Source organism: Scyliorhinus torazame, chromosome 3 (assembly GCF_047496885.1).
Source record: "Scyliorhinus torazame isolate Kashiwa2021f chromosome 3, sScyTor2.1, whole genome shotgun sequence".
NCBI classification, from domain to species: Eukaryota; Metazoa; Chordata; class Chondrichthyes; order Carcharhiniformes; family Scyliorhinidae; genus Scyliorhinus; species Scyliorhinus torazame.
The window spans coordinates 92,503,052-92,522,252 of NC_092709.1; the positions used below are offsets into that span (position 1 = coordinate 92,503,052).

General features: G+C 49.2%; 1 protein-coding gene across 4 annotated transcripts in view; it reads left to right on the plus strand.

Moving 5' to 3' along the window:
- The window catches only part of LOC140408575 (SH3 domain and tetratricopeptide repeat-containing protein 1), a 124,440-nt gene that overhangs the window by 21,279 nt on the left and 83,960 nt on the right, over window positions 1-19,201 (plus strand). For 3 of the 4 annotated variants that reach the window (XM_072495963.1, XM_072495964.1, XM_072495965.1), the window contains one exon: window positions 44-171. The exons of the other annotated variant lie outside the window; for it this stretch is intronic. In XM_072495963.1, the coding sequence (XP_072352064.1) occupies window positions 44-171 (128 nt within the window). The remainder of the gene's footprint in view (window positions 1-43; window positions 172-19,201) is intronic. 4 annotated transcript variants of the gene reach the window in all.

The following is a 19,201-nucleotide window of genomic DNA, read 5'->3' on the forward strand; positions in this document are numbered from 1 at the left end:
TCAAAGTAAAGTGTAGTAATTTTGCCTTTTGTTTCCTTGATAGATATTTTACTCAAATTGATAATGAAGCGACAAACAACAGGACTTCCTGATGTTCAGCTACAGGACAAGCTGAGAGGAAAGCTGCGCATTCTAGAGAATGACTGTGGAGAGGTCATAACCCTCTTTAGTGTAAGTGACCTTAGCGAAGACTTTCCTCTTCATTGCACACTAGGCCAATTACTCATCCCAACAGTCTACCCTCCGTAAAGTGATGGAAGAGGTCATTAACACTGCTGTCAAGCAGTATTTGCTTAGCAATAACCTGCTCACTGATGCACGTTTGAGTTCTGCCAGGGTCATTCAGTTCCTTACCTCATTACAGCCTTGGTTCAAATATGGATAAGAATTAAGGTGAGAGTGACTGCCTGACATCAAGGTAGCATTTGACCGTGTATGGCATTAAGGAGCTCTAGCAAGGCTGCAGATAATGTGAATCAGGGTGGGTGGTGGGGGGCGTTGCGGGGGGTGCGGGGAGCGGTTGGAGATCGCTCCACTGGTCAAGAGTGTTGGAGGCCAATCATCTTAGTTCCTGCATAATACTGCAGGAGTTCCTGAGGGTGGTGGTCCTAAGCCCTACTGTCATTGTTTCATCAGTGACCTTCCTTCCATCATAAGGTCAGAATAGGGGATGTGCTCAGCACCATTCACAGCTCCTCTGATACCAAACCTTATCAAAATGTAGCAAAACTAGGACAATATCGAGGCTTGGGTTGACAAGTGGCAAGCAGCTTCGCACCACACAAATGCCAGGCAATGATTATCTTCAACAAGAGAGAATCTAACCATTATCCTTTGACATTCAATGGCATCACCACTGCTGGGTCCTCAATTAGCAACATCCTGGGGATTACCATTGACCAGGAACAATTGGACTAGCCATAAAGATACTGTGAGTACAACAGCAGGTCAGAGACTAGGAATCCTATGGTCTCTAACTCACCTCTGGCCTCCCCAAAGCGTGTGCACAATCTACAATGCACAAGTCAGGAGTGTGATGGAATTCTCCCCACTTGCCTGGATAATAACACTCTAAACTCAATACCATTCAGGACAACGCAGCCTGCTTAATTGGCACCCCTTCCACGAACATACATTCCTTCCACCACCGATAAATAATGGCAAGCGTGTGTACCATCTACAAGAAGCACTACAGGAACTCACCAAGGTTCATTAGACAGTGCCTTCAAATCCCACAACCACCACCATCTAGAAGGACAAGGGCAGCAGACACATATGAACACCACCACCTGTAAATTCCCCTCTGAGCTGCAGACCACCCTGAGTTGTAAATATATACCGTTCCTTCACTAGCCCTGGGTCAAAATCCTGGAACTCCTTCCATAACGGCACATGGACGATAGCAGTTCAAGAAGGCAGCTCACCTCCACCTTATCAAGGGCATTCAGGGAGGGGAATTAAATGCTGGCTTAGCTAGTGACATCCAGATCCCATGACTGAATATAAAAAAGGTGCGTTTAAAAATTAATAGGGAATGGGAAATTCACGCAGTTGGGTGTCTGTCCCCACTATGTGACCTTGGAATTTACTGAGGAACCCCCTACTGGACATAACTGAGCATGCACCTGCCCGTGGCACAGGCCCAGCATTATTACTGAAATGAGCGACTGTTCCTGATTCTCCTATTTTAACTTACAAAGTATCCTTCCCAAGATTCCTAGACTCTGATTCTCTGAAAAGCTGGAGCTGGAACTTGCAGGTAGATCCCCTGGGGAAAGGTATGCCTGACAAAGGGATCAGGAGCAACTGAAAGATGGAAGTAAGTTGCAAATACGATTACTTCCTTTCTCTTGTGGTGGTTCCAGGAGAATCCTTAAGTTTCAGGCTTTCTAGCTGTTGCTCTCTTTATCTAATTAACTGCCCACACATCTGTGGAAAGAGAAACCCGAGTTAACATTTCATGTCTGTGACCTTTCACCAGATCTGTTTTATTCTCTATTCAAACCTGCTTCTCTCCAGTTATTCTTTGCTAAACAGTCCGCAGCTATTGTACCTTCCCATTAACACACTCACCTCTCACTATTGTTCTGTTTCCCCGTCTCTGTCGTAACTGTTCAGACGATCCAATCGTCAGCATTAGAGCTTCAAAAATGTTTTCCTTTTGCTGAGGATTCTGTACGCTCCCAGCGTGGTTCACTGGCCCTCTGCCGTTTCATGCACTTCTGCTTTGACCCCTTCCTCCGCCCTCCCAGAACCCTGCTTCTCCTTACCTTCCATCTCATCAACCTCTGTATTCAATGGATCAGCGTCCGCCATCTCCATCTTGATACCACCATCGCAAAATTCTTTCCTAGCCCTTCCCTTTCAGCGTTCCAAAGGGCCCGTTTCCTCTGAAGCACCATCCACTCCCCAGTCACCCACTGCAACCCCTCCTTTTCCTACAGTAAATTTCTTGTTGCTTATCATTTTAATTCTCCACCTTGTTCTGTTATTGGGAAAAAAACTAGAATCAATTATTAAAGAGGTGGTATCAGGCAAAATCAACATAGGCTTGTAAAAGGCAATTGTGTTTGACAATTTAATAGTTTTTTGAGGATGTAACCAGTGGGGTGGATAAAGTGGAACAAGTAGATGGAGGTATTTGGATTTCCAAAAAGAGAAGGGCATATTGTTTTAGGGTGATATATTAGCATAGATAAAGGACTGGCTAACTTAACAGGAAACTGAGAGCCAGGATAAATGGGTCCATTTTCAGCTTGACAAACTAACTAGTCCGGGACCACAAGGATCAGTGCTGGGGCTTCAACTATTTACAGTCTAGATTGATAACTTGGATGAAGGGACCAACTGTATTTTAGCCAAATTTGCTGATGTTACAAAGATGGGTAAGAAAGCAGGTTGTAGGGAGGATACAAAGAGTCTGTAAAGGAGAGAGATTTGTGAAGTGACTGCAAAATTTGACAAATCGAGTATAATGTGTGAGGTTGTCCACTTTGAAAGGCAGAATAGAAAAGCAGAATATTATTTTAATGGAGAGAGACTACAGAGTTCTGTGGTACACGGGGACCTGGGTGCCTTGGTATTACAAGAAGTCATCATGCAACTATAGCCAGTAATTAAGAAGGCATATGGAATGTTTGCCCAGGGAACGTAATCCTCATGTGGTGAAGCTGGTGTATGGATCAGAGGATGAGCTATGCCACAAGAAAGCGAGTGCAGCTGGAGCAGGAAAGTTATTGTGGTGTACCACAGGTGCAGAGGGCAAGGGGGCAGCACTGCCCGCCCAATTTCCGATTGTAGCAGCTGATGGAGTTTTTGAATGGCAAATTCCACCAGCAGAGGAAAGAGGCTTTGTAGGAGTTGGCCAAGATGATGGAGCCGCTCAGAGCTGCAATTGAGAGTGGAGCAGAGACTGGAAGCTCGGGGCCTGGCGATCCAGAAAGTGGAGGAGGCGGTGGGGGAGCATGAGGAGTGGACGGTCTCGTTGGAGACGCAGTTGAGGATGGTTCTGGACTGCCAGAAGAGACCAGAGAAAGATTTGGAGGACCTGGAGAAGAAGGAGACAGAACTTGAGGATTGTTGGGATACCCAAGTGCATCGAGGGAGCGGAGGCCACCAAGTATGTGGTGAGCAATCTGGAGAAGTTGATGGGGGAGGGGGCCTTCAACCGGCCCCTCAAGGTTGATCAGGCGCATACCGTGTTGAGCAGGAGACCGCAGGTTGAGGAGCCGTCGACGGCGATGTGGTGAGGCAGCATTGATTCTTGGACAAAGAAATGATCCTGAAATGGGCAAGGCAAACCAAAAGTTCGGGCTGGATTTCGATGGGGGAAGAGGCGATGGTGAGCGTGCCCTTTTGTTTCTCTTTGTTTGTTGGCGGCTTGGAGGATTGGGGGCAGGTGGTGGACTGGAGAGATATGGGGAAGTCAGTGGCCTTGGGCAGGGGCCACCATGCTAGCTGGGTGGAATAGTTAACGGAAGTGAAGTGGGGGGTTGCCAGGAGAAAAGTGTGGGGGAGGGGGGTAATGGGGTTGGGAAGGGGAGGGTTACTGATGTGGGAGTGGTTGGTGTGGCGCAGTTGCGGACATCCGAAGGCGGGCCTGAAGAGATGCGTGACATGGGCCGGGGACTGGCTCAAAAAGGGGCATGGCTGATTAGGGCTGGGGAGCATGGAGCCCCCGACCAGGCTGATTACACCCCCCCCCCCCCCCCCCCCCCCCCTCCCGACCAGGCGGTCACGTGGGACGAGCGGGGATTAAATGGGTTGGTTAAACGGTCGCATGTGTTCATAGATTTGAGGAGTTTGAAGGCATGTTGTGTTTTTACAGGAGACTCACCTAAAGCTGGGGCACTAGAAGGGTTGGGTAGGGCAGGTGTTCCATGCAGGGGTGGATATGAAGACGAGGGGGATGACCGTGTTGGTTAATAAGAGGGTGGTGTTTGAAGTGGTGAGCATTGTGGACGAAATGGGGGGTGGGGGTGGTGTAGATATATGATGGTCAGTGGGAAGTTGGAGGGGATGCCGGTGGTCCTGGTAAACGTTTATGCCCCAAATTGGGACGACAAGGAATTTGAGACGGATGTTGGGAAGATTCCGGACATGGGCACTCATCGGGTTGATTTCAATATGGTCCTGGACTCTAGTCTGGACCGGTCGAGTCCTAAGTCGTTGAGGGTGTCAGCAATAGCTAGGGGGTTGAGGGAGTTCATGGAGTGCAAGGGGGCAGGGGTTTCTGACCACGCGCTGCACTGGGTAGATCAGGAGGTGGTTCGGGGGAGGCCCATTGGCCGCAATGGTGATTAAATGAGGAGGCAGTGTCGTACATAGAAAAATACAGCACAGAACAGGCCCTTCGGCCCACGATGTTGTGCTGAACCTTTGTCCTAGGTTAATCATAGATTATCATTGAATTTACAGTGCAGAAGGAGGCCATTCGGCCCATTGAGTCTGCACCGGCTCTTCGAAAGAGCCCCCTTCCCAAAGTCAACACCTCCACCCAACACTAGGGCAATTTTGGACACTAAGGGCAATTTATCATGGCCAATCCACCTAACATGCACATCTCTGGACTATGGGAGGAAACCGGAGCACCCAGAGGAAACCCACGCAGACTCCGCACAGACAGTGACCCAAGCCGGAATCGAACCTGGGACCCTGGAGCTGTGAAGCAATTGTGCTATCCACAATGCTACCGTGCTGCCCTTAAGAACAAATAAATCTACACTATATAATTTTACCGTAATCCATGTACCTATCCAATAGCTGCTTGAAGGTCCCTAATGTTTCCGACTCAACTACTTCCACAGGCAGTGAATTCCATGCCCCCACTACTCTCTGGGTAAAGAACCTACCTCTGACATCCCCCCTATATCTTCCACCAGTCACCTTAAATTTATGTCCCTTTGTAATGGTTTGTTCCACCCGGGGAAAAAGTCTCTGACTGTCTACTCTATCCCCCATATCATCTTATAAACCTCTATCAAGTCGCCCCTCATCCTTCTCCGTTCTAATGAGAAACGGCCTAGCACCCTCAACCTTTCCTCGTAAGACCTACTCTCCATTCCAGGCAACATCCTGGTAAATCTCCTTTGCACCTTTTCCAAAGCTTCCACATCCTTCCTAAAATGAGGCGACCAGAACTGTACACAGTACTCCAAATGTGGCCTTACCAAAGTTTTGTACAGCTGCATCATCACCTCACGGCTCTTAAATTCAATCCCTCTGTTAATGAACGCTAGCACACCATAGGCCTTCTTCACAGCTCTATCCACTTGAGTGGCAACTTTCAAAGATGTATGAACATAGACCCCCAAGATCTCTCTGCTCCTCCACATTGCCAAGAACTCTACTGTTAATCCTGTATTCCGCATTCATATTTGCCCTTCCAAAATGGACAACCTTACACTTTTCAGGGTTAAACTCCATCTGCCACTTCTCAGCCCAGCTCTGCATCCTATCTATGTCTCTTTGCAGCCGACAACAACCCTCCTCACTATCCACAACTCCACCAATCTTCGTATCGTCTGCAAATTTACTGACCCACCCTTCAACTCCCTCATCCAAGTCATTAATGAAAATCACAAACCGCAGAGGACCCAGAACTGATCCCTGCAGTACGCCACTGGTAACTGGGATCCAGGCTGAATATTTGCCATCCACCACCACTCTCTGACTTCTATCGGTTAGCCAGTTCGTTATCCAACTGGCCAAATTTCCCACTATCCCATGCCTCCTTACTTTGTGCATAAGCCTACCATGGGGAACTTTATCAAATGCTTTACTAAAATCCATGTACACTACATCCACTGCTTTACCTTCATCCACATGCTTGGTCACCTCCTCAAAGAATTCAATAAGACTTGTAAGGCAAGACCTACCCCTCACAAATCTGTGCTGACTATCCCTAATCAAGCAGTGTCTTTCCAGATGCTCAGAAATCCTATCCTTTGTAGTGGCATTGTCGCTGGACGAGTAATCCAGAGACCCAGGGTAATGATCTGGGGACCCAGGTTCGAATCCCACCACGGCAGCTGATGGAATTTAAACTCAATAAAATGTCTGCAATTAAAACTCTAATGATGACCATGAAACCATAGCCGATTGTCGTAAAAAACGACCTGGTTCACTAATGTCCTTTTTAGGGAAGGAAATCTGCCGTCCTTACCTGATCTGGCCTAAATGTGACTCCAGACCCACAGCAATGTGGTTGACTCTTAACTGCCCTCTCAAGCACAATTGGGCAATTAGGGATGGGCAATAAATGCTGGCACAGCCTACGATGCCCGCGTCCCATAAATGAATTTTTTAAAAATGTGGGGCTGTTGACGGATGAAGTGGTGTGTGAGCGGGTGAGGGCTGCAATACGGGGCTATGCGGAGGTGAGTGATATGGGGGAGATCACAGCCGCCAAGTTGTGGGAGGAAGGCTGTAGTTAGGGGGGAGTTTATTTCAATTCTGGCGCACAGGAAGAGGGTTGAGTGGGAGGAGAGGGCAAGAGATTCTGAGGGTGGACCGGAGGTATTCGGTGGCTCTGCAGTAGGGGTTGTTGAAGGAGAGGCAGAGGCTCCAGATGGAGTTTGGGTTAGTGACTAAGAGGAAGACGGTGGGGCAGTTGCGGAGGGCCAGAGGGGCGGTGTATGAGTACTGTGGGAAGGAGAGTAGATACGATAAATGTGTTTCATTTGAAAGAAAGGAAGATAAAATAAAGCATTATGTTCTCCTACATTGCCTGATTGCACTGTTTCCTGGAAGATTTTACATTTATGATTATGCAAATAGCTTTTAGTGGGAACCTGAAGCATGGGGCGGAATTGAATGGAAAAAATTTCTTAGTTCATTTGTGGTGGGCTTTTCAGGGATTTTCCTGCTGGCGAGTTCCTTACCGATATCAAATGTCACTTAGTCTCTTTTTTGGGCCCTGAGGAGTTTCTCACCGGTTCAGCTCAAACTTGGGGCGTGATTCTCCCCCCTCATTATGCTCTCGCTCAAGCGAAATGAGGCAGGTGAATAGCGGGAGGGGCAGAAAACGAGAACCGCGCCAGGTGCCAAACAGTTTCCGATGCAACCGGCCTGCTCCCGTAGGCGAAATCAGGATAGCGTGGTGAAAAAACAATTATCACCACCTAAGCCCCATTCGCACACAATTAACAGGAGCCACCATTTATCCTACGGCCTCCCACATTCAGCGGCCTCCCCAGCAAATGGGGATGCCGATTAGTACTCCTTTTTAAAAAGGTGAACCTGGCAGAAGGGCTTCTGTGGGGAGCCGAGGAGGTGAGTAGCCATCTTTGCTCACTGGCAAAGAGCCCTGGGATGCTGGGCTTACAGTACACTGCCCAGAGGGTTGCCTGCTTTTGTGGTGGTCTGCTATGCCCTCTACAATGTCACACAGCAGTGGGGCGATGTGCTGCAGATTGGTGATGAAGAACATGTAGCCACCTCCGAGGAGGAGGACAACGTCGTGCACCAGGTTCTCTATAGCGTCCGCCACCCTAGCGGTGTTGTCCTGGTGCCATGCATTGCCGGAGACATCTCCTGCTCCCGTAGCTTCTGAGACTCCTCCAAGCAGCTATGGATCTGCTTGTCACTGACATCTCCCTCTGAATGTCCCAGCCACTCCCTAACGTCTCCACCAGCTCCGGGTAACCCATGTCCAAAGGCTCAGCATCAGACAGGGTCCCAGCTGGGTCCTGGGATCCAGCAGGCCTCCGACTGCTGGCTCGTCTGGGGGTTCCTACCTCCACCTGATGTACATCACCAGCCAGTGCTGCCTGGGACGAGATGTCGGCAGCTGTGAGCGCCAGGAGTGTGACCAGGAGGATAGGCCTCCAGTGCAGGAAGAAGGTCAGTGTGGTGCTCACCAGATTGTGGCTCCGAAGCCTGTCCACTAACATTTCCCACCAAGGTCTGGGTATCTGTGCTGGTGAAGGGCAGGGATGACAGTTGTGCGGCGACTGTTATGGTGGCATCCTCCGAGCTCTCCTGTTGGGAGGCTGGAAAAAGTGCCGCCCGGGATGGGCCGGCTCCGTCGGCTGGAGGACCTGCGGGTGAATACACATATGGGACGAAATTCTCCGGAAACGGCATGATGTCCGCCGACTGGCGCCCAAAACGGCGCAAATCAGATGGGCATCGCGCCGCCCCAAAGAATACCAGTGCAAGGGACACCACTGCCAGTCTGGCTGCATTGTGGCTAACCAGTGACTCCCGGGGGAACAGGACATCCCTTTGGCCTCCACGGTGTCTAGCAGCCTCCTCAGGTCAGCATCCCCGAATCTTGGGGCTGCTCTCCACGCCTCCATTGTTGCGAGCTGGCTGGGGTTGGCCAAGTAAGTGCTACTCAACCTGGTTAGCGGAGGGCTGGCATGCACAGTGCCGGTGAATCGGCTGGCGAGCCTTCATTTGCGCATAGATACCCGTGAGGATTCGTTAAGTGGACCAATTAACATTGAATAGCGTTGTTGGCCTCGCTGGGCCGAGCACTGAGAAGCTCACGGCAATTCCCGCTCGCTACAAATCTTTTTTTTTAATATAAACATTTTATTGAGGTATTTGTGGTTTTACAACAACTAAAATAAACAATGTACATGAATTTATAAACATAGTGCAAAAGCCGTCTTCCTCCCTTACAGGTCCCACCTTTACTAACCCCCTACTCGAAACTAATCTAACCCCCAGCTCCCCCCCCCACCTCTTCTGATGGTTAATTTTCCGCAAAGAAGTCGCCGAACGGTTGCCACCTCCGGGCGAACCCTAACATTGACCCTCTCAAGGCGAACTTGATTTTCTCCAAACAACAGAGAAAGCTAGCCATGTCAGTTAGCCAGGTTTCCGTCTTTGGGGGCTTTGGGTCCCTCCAAGCTAATAGAATCCGTCTCCGGGCTACCAGGGAACCAAAGGCTAGAATGTCTGCCTATTTCTCCTCCTGGATTCCCGGGTTTTCCGACACTCCAAAAATCATCACCTCTGGACTTGTTGCCACTCTTGTTTTTAAACACCTTGGACATGACCTCCGCAAACCCCTGCCAGAATCCCCTAAGTTTTGGGCATGCCCAGAACATATGGACATGGTTCACTGACCCTCCCGCACACCTTGCGCACCTATCTTCTACCCCAAAGAACCTGCTCATCCGGGCCACTGTCATGTGGGCCCGGTGAATGACCTTAAATTGTATCAACCTGAGCCTGGCACATGTTGTGGACGCGTTGACTCTGCTCAACGCGTCCGCCTAGAGACCATCCTCTTTCTCTCCTCCTAACTCCAATTCCCACTTGTGTTTCAACTCCTCGGTCTGTGTCTCCTCTGACCCCAGAGTTTCTTTTTAAATGTCAGAAACCCTCCCTTCTTCCACCCACACTCTAGAAACTATCCTGCCCTGTATCCCCCTTGGTGGCAGGAGCAGGAAGGTTGAGACCTGCCTGCGTAGGATGTCCCGCGTCTGCAGGTACCTAAATTCATTTCTCCTCCAGCTCCCTCAGGCTAGAAAAGCTCCCCTCTATAAACTTATCTCCCATCCTCTCAATCCCTGCTCTATGCCATCTCCAAAACCCTCCCTCCAGCCTTCCCGGGCCAAACCGGTGATTATTACAGATTGGAGACCACACCAATGCTCTCTCCGCCCCCACATGCCTCCTCCATTGCCCCCAGACCCTCGGGGCCGCCACCACCACGGCGGGAATGACAGACGCCGTTACCGACGCCCCCAAACTGATGCCCTTGCATGAATCTGCCTCAACACGCTCCCATACCGACCCTCCCCCACCACCCACTTGCTCATCCATGGCTATATTCGCTGCCCAATAATAATTCCTGAAGTTTGGCAGTGCCAGCCTGCCCTCCCCCCAGCTCTGCTCCAGCATCCCCTTTTTTACTCGCGGGGTCTTGCCCGCCCATACAAAGCCAGTGATTACCTTATTGACAGGTTTAAAAAAGGACCGTGGAATAAAGATGGGGAGACACTGAAACACAAACAGAAACAACAACCTGACCCAGTCAATAAAGCCCAGCCCAAATCCAAATCGTCCCAGTACCTCCCACAGACCACTACCTCCACATCCCTACCTTCTGGGGGCATCATGATCATATTTAACAACCTTCTTGCATTGGCCACCAACTGCCTATCCTTAACGAAGCCCGTCTGGTCCTCCCCAATTACATCCAGAACACAAGTCTTCAGTCCTAGAGGACAAGATTTTGGCCAGCAGTTTGGCGTCCATGTTCAATAGGGATATCGGCCCGTAGGACCCACATAGCTCCGGGTCCTTGTCCAGCTTCAGGATCATGAGATCGTGGCCTGTGACATTGACGGGGGAAGCACCCCATGCTCCCTTGCCTCATTGAATGTTCCGCTCAACAGCGGCCCTGAGATATCTCAGAGAACCAAAGAAAAGAAAGGTTATCAGAGGGGGGATCAGAGGGGGGATTAGGCAGCCATGGCTGACAAAGGAAGTTAGGGAATGCATCAAAGAAAAAGAGAAAGCCTATAATGTGGCAAAGAGTAGTGGGAAGTCAGAAGATTGGGAAGGCTACAAAACAGAGGATAACAAAGAGAGAAATAAGGAAAGAGAGGATCAATTATGAAGGTAGGCTAGTCAGTAACATTAGGAATGATAGTAAAAGTTTCTTTAAATACATTAAAAACAAATGGGAGGCAAAACTAGACATTGGGCCGCTCCAAAATGACGCTGGTAATCTAATGATGGGAGACCAGGAAATAGCTGAGGAACTAAATAAGTACTTTGCGTCAGTCTTCACAGTAGAAGACATGAGTAATATCCCAACCATTCCGGAGAGTCAGGGGGCAGAGTTGAATATGGTAGCCATCACAAAGGAGAAAGTGCTAGAGAAACTAGGAGGTCTAAAAATTGATAAATCTCCAGGCCCAGATGGGCTACATCCTAGAGTTCTAAAGGAGATAGCTGAAGAAATAGTGGGGGCGTTAGTTATGATCTTTCAAAAGTCACAGGAGTCAGGGAAAGTCCCAGAGGATTGGAAAATCGCTGCTGTAACCCCCCTGTTCTTGAAGGGAACAAGGAAAAAGATGGAAAATTATAGGCCAATTAGCCTAACCTCGGTTGTTGGCAAGATTCTAGAATCCATTGTTAAGGATGAGATTTCTAAATTCTTGGAAGTGCAGGGTCAGATTAGGACAAGTCAGCATGGATTTAGTAAGGGGAGGTCATGCCTGACAAACCTGTTAGAGTTCTTTGAAGAGATAACAAATAGGTTAGACCAAGGAGAGCCAATGGATGTTATCTATCTTGACTTCCAAAAGGCCTTTGATAAGGTGCCTCACGGGAGACTGCTGAGTAAAATAAGTATGGTATTCGAGGCAAGGTACTAACATGGATTGACGATTGGCTGTCAGGCAGAAGGCAGAGTGCTGGGATAAAAGGTTCTTTTTCGGAATGGCAACCGGTGACGAGTGATGTCCCGCAGGGTTCAGTGTTGGGGCCACAGCTGTTCTCTTTATATATTAATGATCTAGATGACGGGACTGGGGGCATTCTGGCTAAGTTTGCCGATGATACAAAGATAGGTGGAGGGGCAGGTAGTATGCAGGAGGTGGGGAGGCTGCAGAAAGATTTAGACAGTTTAGGAGAGTGGTCCAAGAAATGGCTGATGAAATTCAACGTGGGCAAGTGCGAGGTCTTGCACTTTGGAAAAACGAATAGAGGCATGGACTATTTTCTAAACGGTGACAAAATTCATAATGCTGAAGTGCAAAGGGACTTGGGAGTCCTAGTCCAGGATTCTCTAAAGGTAAACTTGCAGATTGAGTCCGTAATTAAGAAAGCAAATGCAATGTTGTCATTTATCTCAAGAGGCTTGGAATATAAAAGCAGGGATGTACTTCTGAAGCTTTATAAAGCATTAGTTAGGCCCCATTTAGAATACTGTGAGCAATTCTGGGCCCCACACCTCAGGAAGGACATACTGGCACTGGAGCGGGTCCAGCGGAGATTCACACGGATGATCCCAGGAATGGTAGGCCTAACATACGATGAACGTCTGAGGATCCTGGGATTATATTCATTGGAGTTTAGGAGGTTGAGGGGAGATCTAACAGAAACTTGCAAGATAATGAATGGCTTAGATAGGGTGGACGTAGGGAAGTTGTTTCCATTAGCAGGGGAGACTAGGACCTGGGGGCACAGCCTTAGAATAAAAGGGAGTCACTTTAGAACAGAGATGAGGAGAAATTTCTTCAGCCAGAGAGTGGTGGGTCTGTGGAATTCATTGCCACAGAAGGCGGTGGAGGCCGGGACGTTGAGTGTCTTTAAGACAGAAGTTGATAAATTCTTGATTTCCTGAGGAATTAAGGGCTATGGAGAGAGAGCGGGTAAATGGAGTTGAAATCAGCCATGATTGAATGGTGGAGTGGACTCGATGGGCCGAATGGCCTTACTTCGGCTCCTATGTCTTATGGTCTATAAAACTCCACTAGGTACCCATCCGGCGCCGGGGCTTTACCCGACTGCATGGCCTTCAGACCCTTTATCTCTTTCGACCCGATCTGGGCCCCCAGCCCTTCTACCAACCCCCCACCCCGTCTACCTTCGGAAAATTCAGCCCCCCTAAAATGTGCTTCATCCCCTCTGGCCCCGCTGGGGGTTCTGACCCATACAGCCTACTGTAAAACTCCTTGAACGCCTTATTCACCCCTGCTGAGTCTCCAACCAGGTTCCCGTCCCAGCCCTTAACTTTCCAAATCTCCCTGGCTGCCTCCCTCTTTCTAAGCTGCTGCACGAGCATTCTGCTGGCCTTCTCCCCATGCTCATAGATCGCCCCCCCTTGCCTTCCTTAGCTGCTTTACCACCCTCCTTGTAGTTAACAAGCCAAACTCCGCCTGTTGCCTCCGTCATTCGCTTAAAAGCCCTGCCTCTGGGTCTCCTCATACCTCCTGTCGACCTGCAATATCTCCTTTTATCAGTCGGTCCGTCTCTGCTCTGTCTGCCTTCTCCCTATGGACCCGTACCGGGATCAGCTCCCCTCTAACCACCGCCTTCAATGCTTCCCAGACCACCGCCGCCGAAACTTCCGGACGTCTGGGAAGACCCTCACCAATAAATTCTGGTGGAGAGGAAACCCGAGACTCTACACGTGTAGTGTCTCCCACCCGCCCTCCTCCTCTAACCTAATAATAAAACCCATTGGTCTGAGGTAAGTACCATATTTTTATTATATTATTATTATTTTTTATAAAAATTTAATTTAGTTGTTAGCCAGATCTTGGTAGAAAGTTAGAGGAATGGCAGGGAAGGGAGTGCAATGTTCCTCCTGCAGGATGTTTGAGGTGAGGGATGCAGTTAGTGTCCCTGCTGATTTTACCTGCAGGAAGTGCTGCCATCTCCAGCTCCTCCAAGACCGAGTTAGGGAACTGGAGCTGGAGTTGGAAGAACTTCGGATCATTCGGGAGGCAGAAGGGGTCATAGATAGCAGCTTCAGGGAATTAGTTACACCAAAGATTGGAGATAGGTGGGTAACTGTAAGAGGGACTGGGAAAAAACAGTCAGTGCAGGGATCCCCTGCGGTCATTCCCCTGAGAAACTAGTATACCGCTTTGGATACTTGTGGGGGGGACGACTTACCAGGGGTAAGCCATGGGGTACGGGCCTCTGGCACGGAGTCTGTCCCTGTTGCTCAGAAGGGAAGGGGGGAGAGGAGCAGAGCATTAGTAATTGGGGACTCTATAGTCAGGGGCACAGATAGGAGATTTTGTGGGAGCGTGAGAGACTCACGTTTGGTATGTTGCCTCCCAGGTGCAAGGGTACGTGATGTCTCTGATCGTGTTTTCCGGGTCCTTAGGGGGGAGGGGGAGCAGCCCCAAGTCGTGGTCCACATTGGCACCAATGACATAGGTAGGAAAGGGGACAAGGATGTCAGGCAGACTTTCAGGGAGCTAGGATGGAAGCTCAGAACTAGAACAAACAGAGTTGTTATCTCTGGGTTGTTGCCTGTGCCACGTGATAGTGAGATGAGGAATAGGGAGAGAGAGCATTTAAACACGTGGCTACAGGGATGGTGCAGGCGGGAGGGTTTCAGATTTTTGGATAACTGGGGCTCTTTCTGGGGAAGGTGGGACCTCTACAGACAGGATGGTCTACATCTGAACCTGAGGGGCACAAATATCCTGGGGGGGAGATTTGTTAGTGCTCTTTGGGGGGGTTTAAACTAATGCAGCAGGGGCATGGGAACCTGGATTGTAGTTTTAGGGTAAGGGAGAATGAGAGTATAGAGGTCAGGAGCACAGATTTGACGTCGCAGGAGGGGGCCAGCGTTCAGGTAGGTGGTTTGAAGTGTGTCTACTTCAATGCCAGGAGTATACGAAACAAGGTAGGGGAACTGGCAGCGTGGGTTGGTACCTGGGACTTCGATGTTGTGGCCATTTCGGAGACATGGATAGAGCAGGGACAGGAATGGATGTTGCAGGTTCCGGGGTTTAGGTGTTTTAGTAAGCTCAGAGAAGGAGGCAAAAGAGGGGGAGGTGTGGCGCTGCTAGTCAAGAGCAGTATTACGGTGGCGGAGAGGATGCTAGATGGGGACTCTTCTTCCGAGGTAGTATTGGCTGAAGTTAGAAACAGGAAAGGAGAGGTCACCCTGTTGGGAGTTTTTTATAGGCCTCCTAATAGTTCTAGGGATGTAGAGGAAAGGATGGCGAGGATGATCCTGGAGAAGAGCGAAAGTAACAGGGAAGTTATTATGGGAGACTTTAACTTTCCAAATATTGACTGGAAAATATATAGTTCGAGTACAATAGATGGGTCGTTTTTTGTACAGTGTGTGCAGGAGGGTTTCCTGAAACAATATGTTGACAGGCCAACAAGAGGCGAGGCCACGTTGGATTTGGTTTTGGGTAATGAACCAGGCCAGGTGTTGGATTTGGAGGTAGGAGAGCACTTTGGGGACAGTGACCACAATTCGGTGACGTTTACGTTAATGATGGAAAGGGATAAGTATACACCGCAGGGCAAGAGTTATAGCTGGGGGAAGGGCAATTATGATGCCATTAGACGTGACTTGGGGGGGATAAGGTGGAGAAGTAGGCTGCAAGTGTTGGGCACACTGGATAAGTGGGGCTTGTTCAAGGATCAGCTACTGCGTGTTCTTGATAAGTATGTACCGGTCAGACAGGGAGGAAGGCGTCGAGCGAGGGAACCGTGGTTTACCAAGGAAGTGGAATCTCTTGTTAAGAGGAAGAAGAAGGCCTATGTGAAGATGAAGTGTGAAGTTTCGGTTGGGGCGATGGATAGTTACAAGGTAGCGAGGAAGGATCTAAAGAGAGAGCTAAGACGAGCAAGGAGGGGACATGAGAAGTATTTGGCAGGAAGGATTAAGGAAAACCCAAAAGCTTTCTATAGGTATGTCAGGAATAAGCGAATGACTAGGGAAAGAGTAGGACCAGTCAAGGACAGGGATGGGAAATTGTGTGTGGAGTCTGAAGAGATAGGCGAGATACTAAATGAATATTTTTCGTCAGTATTCACTCAGGAAAAAGATAATGTTGTGGAGGAGAATGCTGAGCCCCAGGCTAATAGAATAGATGGCATTGAGGTACGTAGGGAAGAGGTGTTGGCAATTCTGGACAGGCTGAAAATAGATAAGTCCCCGGGACCTGATGGGATTTATCCTAGGATTCTATGGGAGGCCAGGGAAGAGATTGCTGGACCTTTGGCTTTGATTTTTATGTCATCATTGGCTACAGGAATAGTGCCAGAGGACTGGAGGACAGCAAATGTGGTCCCTTTGTTCAAAAAGGGGAGCAGAGACAACCCCGGCAACTATAGACCGGTGAGCCTCACGTCTGTAGTGGGTAAAGTCTTGGAGGGGATTATAAGGGACAAGATTTATAATCATCTAGATAGGAATAATATGATCAGGGATAGTCAGCATGGCTTTGTGAAGGGTAGGTCATGCCTCACAAACCTTATTGAGTTCTTTGAGAAGGTGACTGAACAGGTAGACGAGGGTAGAGCAGTTGATGTGGTGTATATGGATTTCAGCAAAGCGTTTGATAAGGTTCCCCACGGTAGGCTATTGCAAAAAATACGGAGGCTGGGGATTGAGGGTGATTTAGAGATGTGGATCAGAAATTGGCTAGCTGAAAGAAGACAGAGGGTGGTGGTTGATGGGAAATGTTCAGAATGGAGTACAGTCACAAGTGGAGTACCACAAGGATCTGTTCTGGGGCCGTTGCTGTTTGTCATTTTTATCAATGACCGAGAGGAAGGCGCAGAAGGGTGGGTGAGTAAATTTGCAGACGATACTAAAGTCGGTGGTGTTGTCGATAGTGTGGAAGGATGTAGCAGGTTACAGAGGGATATAGATAAGCTGCAGAGCTGGGCTGAGAGGTGGCAAATGGAGTTTAATGTAGAGAAGTGTGAGGTGATTCACTTTGGAAGGAATAACAGGAATGCGGAATATTTGGCTAATGGTAAAGTTCTTGAAAGTGTGGCTGAGCAGAGGGATCTAGGTGTCCATGTACATAGATCCCTGAAAGTTGCCACCCAGGTTGATAGGGTTGTGAAGAAGGCCTATGGAGTGTTGGCCTTTATTGGTAGAGGGATTGAGTTCCGGAGTCGGGAGGTCATGTTGCAGCTGTACAGAACTCTGGTCCGGCCGCATTTGGAGTATTGCGTACAGTTCTGGTCACCGCATTATAGGAAGGACGTGGAGGCTTTGGAGCGGGTGCAGAGGAGATTTACCAGGATGTTGCCTGGTATGGAGGGAAAATCTTATGAGGAAAGGCTGACGGACTTGAGGTTGTTTTCGTTGGAGAGAAGAAGGTTAAGAGGAGACTTAATAGAGGCATACAAAATGATCAGGGGGTTGGATAGGGTGGACAGTGAGAGCCTTCTCCCGCGGATGGATATGGCTGGCACGAGGGGACATAACTTTAAACTGAGGGGTAATAGATATAGGACAGAGGTCAGAGGTAGGTTCTTTACGCAAAGAGTAGTGAGGCCGTGGAATGCCCTACCTGCTACAGTAGTGAACTCGCCAACATTGAGGGCATTTAAAAGTTTATTGGATAAACATATGGATGATAATGGCATAGTGTAGGTTAGATGGCTTTTGTTTCGGTGCAACATCGTGGGCCGAAGGGCCTGTACTGCGCTGTATTGTTCTATGTTCTATGTTCTATCTGTGTCGTTGACTTCCAGGTAGTTCTGAATACATTTCCTCAGCCGCCCGCACACCTCTTCATCAGCTAAAAGCCCACGTCCAGCCTCCAGAGCGGGCGCTGGCCACTCTCCCTGCTAACCTGTTGGTCAACCCAGTGCGGGGCATGATCCGAGATTGTGATCGCCGAATACCCCATGCCCACTATGCCCTTCAGGAGAGCTCTATTCAAAATAAAGAAATCAATCCGGGAGTACACTTTATGCACATGTGGATAGAAGGAGAACTCCTTCACTCTCGGCTGCCCAAATCTCCATGGGTCTTTCCCCCCCCCCCCCCACCGCCATCTGCTCCATAAACCCCTTTAGCTCCTTTGCCATTGCTGGCACCCTGCCTGTCCTTGAGCTCGACCGGTCTAACCCAGGGTCAATAACTGTGTTAAAGTCACCTCCCATGACCAACTTATGCGAATCCAGGTCCGGGATCGTCCCCAGCATCCTCTTTATAAACTCCACATCATCCCAATTTGGCGGGTACACATTTACTAGTGCAACCTGCAACCCCTCCAGTTTCCCACTGACCATAATGTACCGGCCTCCCACATCCGCAACTATTCTTCCCGCCTCAAATGCCACTCGCTTATTAATCAGGATCGCAGCCCCAACACAATTGCCCTAAAAAAATAAAAATAAAACACGATAAACAGAAGAAAAGATCAAACAGATGATCCAGCATCTACTACAAACACACCTCCAGCCCCCATCAGTGCAAATGTAAACTTTTAACTCACTCAGCTCTGCAACAGGCCCCAAATAGATATAGAAGGCATTACAAATAATGCCCCCAAAAAAAGAAAAACAAGAAACCTTTTTAACGTGAGCGCTGCTGCAAAGTTCAAAGTCCTCAGACCGCTACTAGTCCTTTCCTTCTAGCGAAGTCCATCGCTTCCTCGGACGACTCAAAATAAAAATGTTGCTCCTCGTACGTGACCAGAGACGGGCCAGATACAGCAGTCCAAACTTCACCTTGAGGGTCACCTTTATCTGATTGAACCCCGCTCTTCTCCTGGCCACCTCCGCACTCAGATCCTGATAGATCCGCAGGATGCTGTTCTCCCATTTACAACTCCGTGTCTGCCTGGCCCACCAAATACGCTCCTTGTTCAAGTACCTGTGGAATCTCACCACCATTGCTCTCGGGGGGTGTTCCCCACTCGCGATTTCCTTGCGAGCGCTCTGTGAGCCCTGTCCACCTCCAAGGGTCGGGAGAATGCCCCATCCCCCAGCAACGTCTCGAACATGCCTGCTATGTATGCCCCAGCGTCCGCACCTTCGGACCCCTCCTGGAGACCGACGATTCTCAAGTTCTGCTGGCGGGACCTATTCTCTAGATCCTCCACCTTCTCTAGGAGCCTTTTCTGCTGGTCTCTCAGCATCCCCACCTCCAACTCCACCACTGCAAATCTTTCTGGAGAATCGTGCCCTCAGAATTTTTTCAGCACTGGGGAGCTGAACTCTGAGATCAGGCTGCCATTTTGAAAGGGTGCCTGATCTCTAAGTGAGCTTGTGGGTCCCCCAC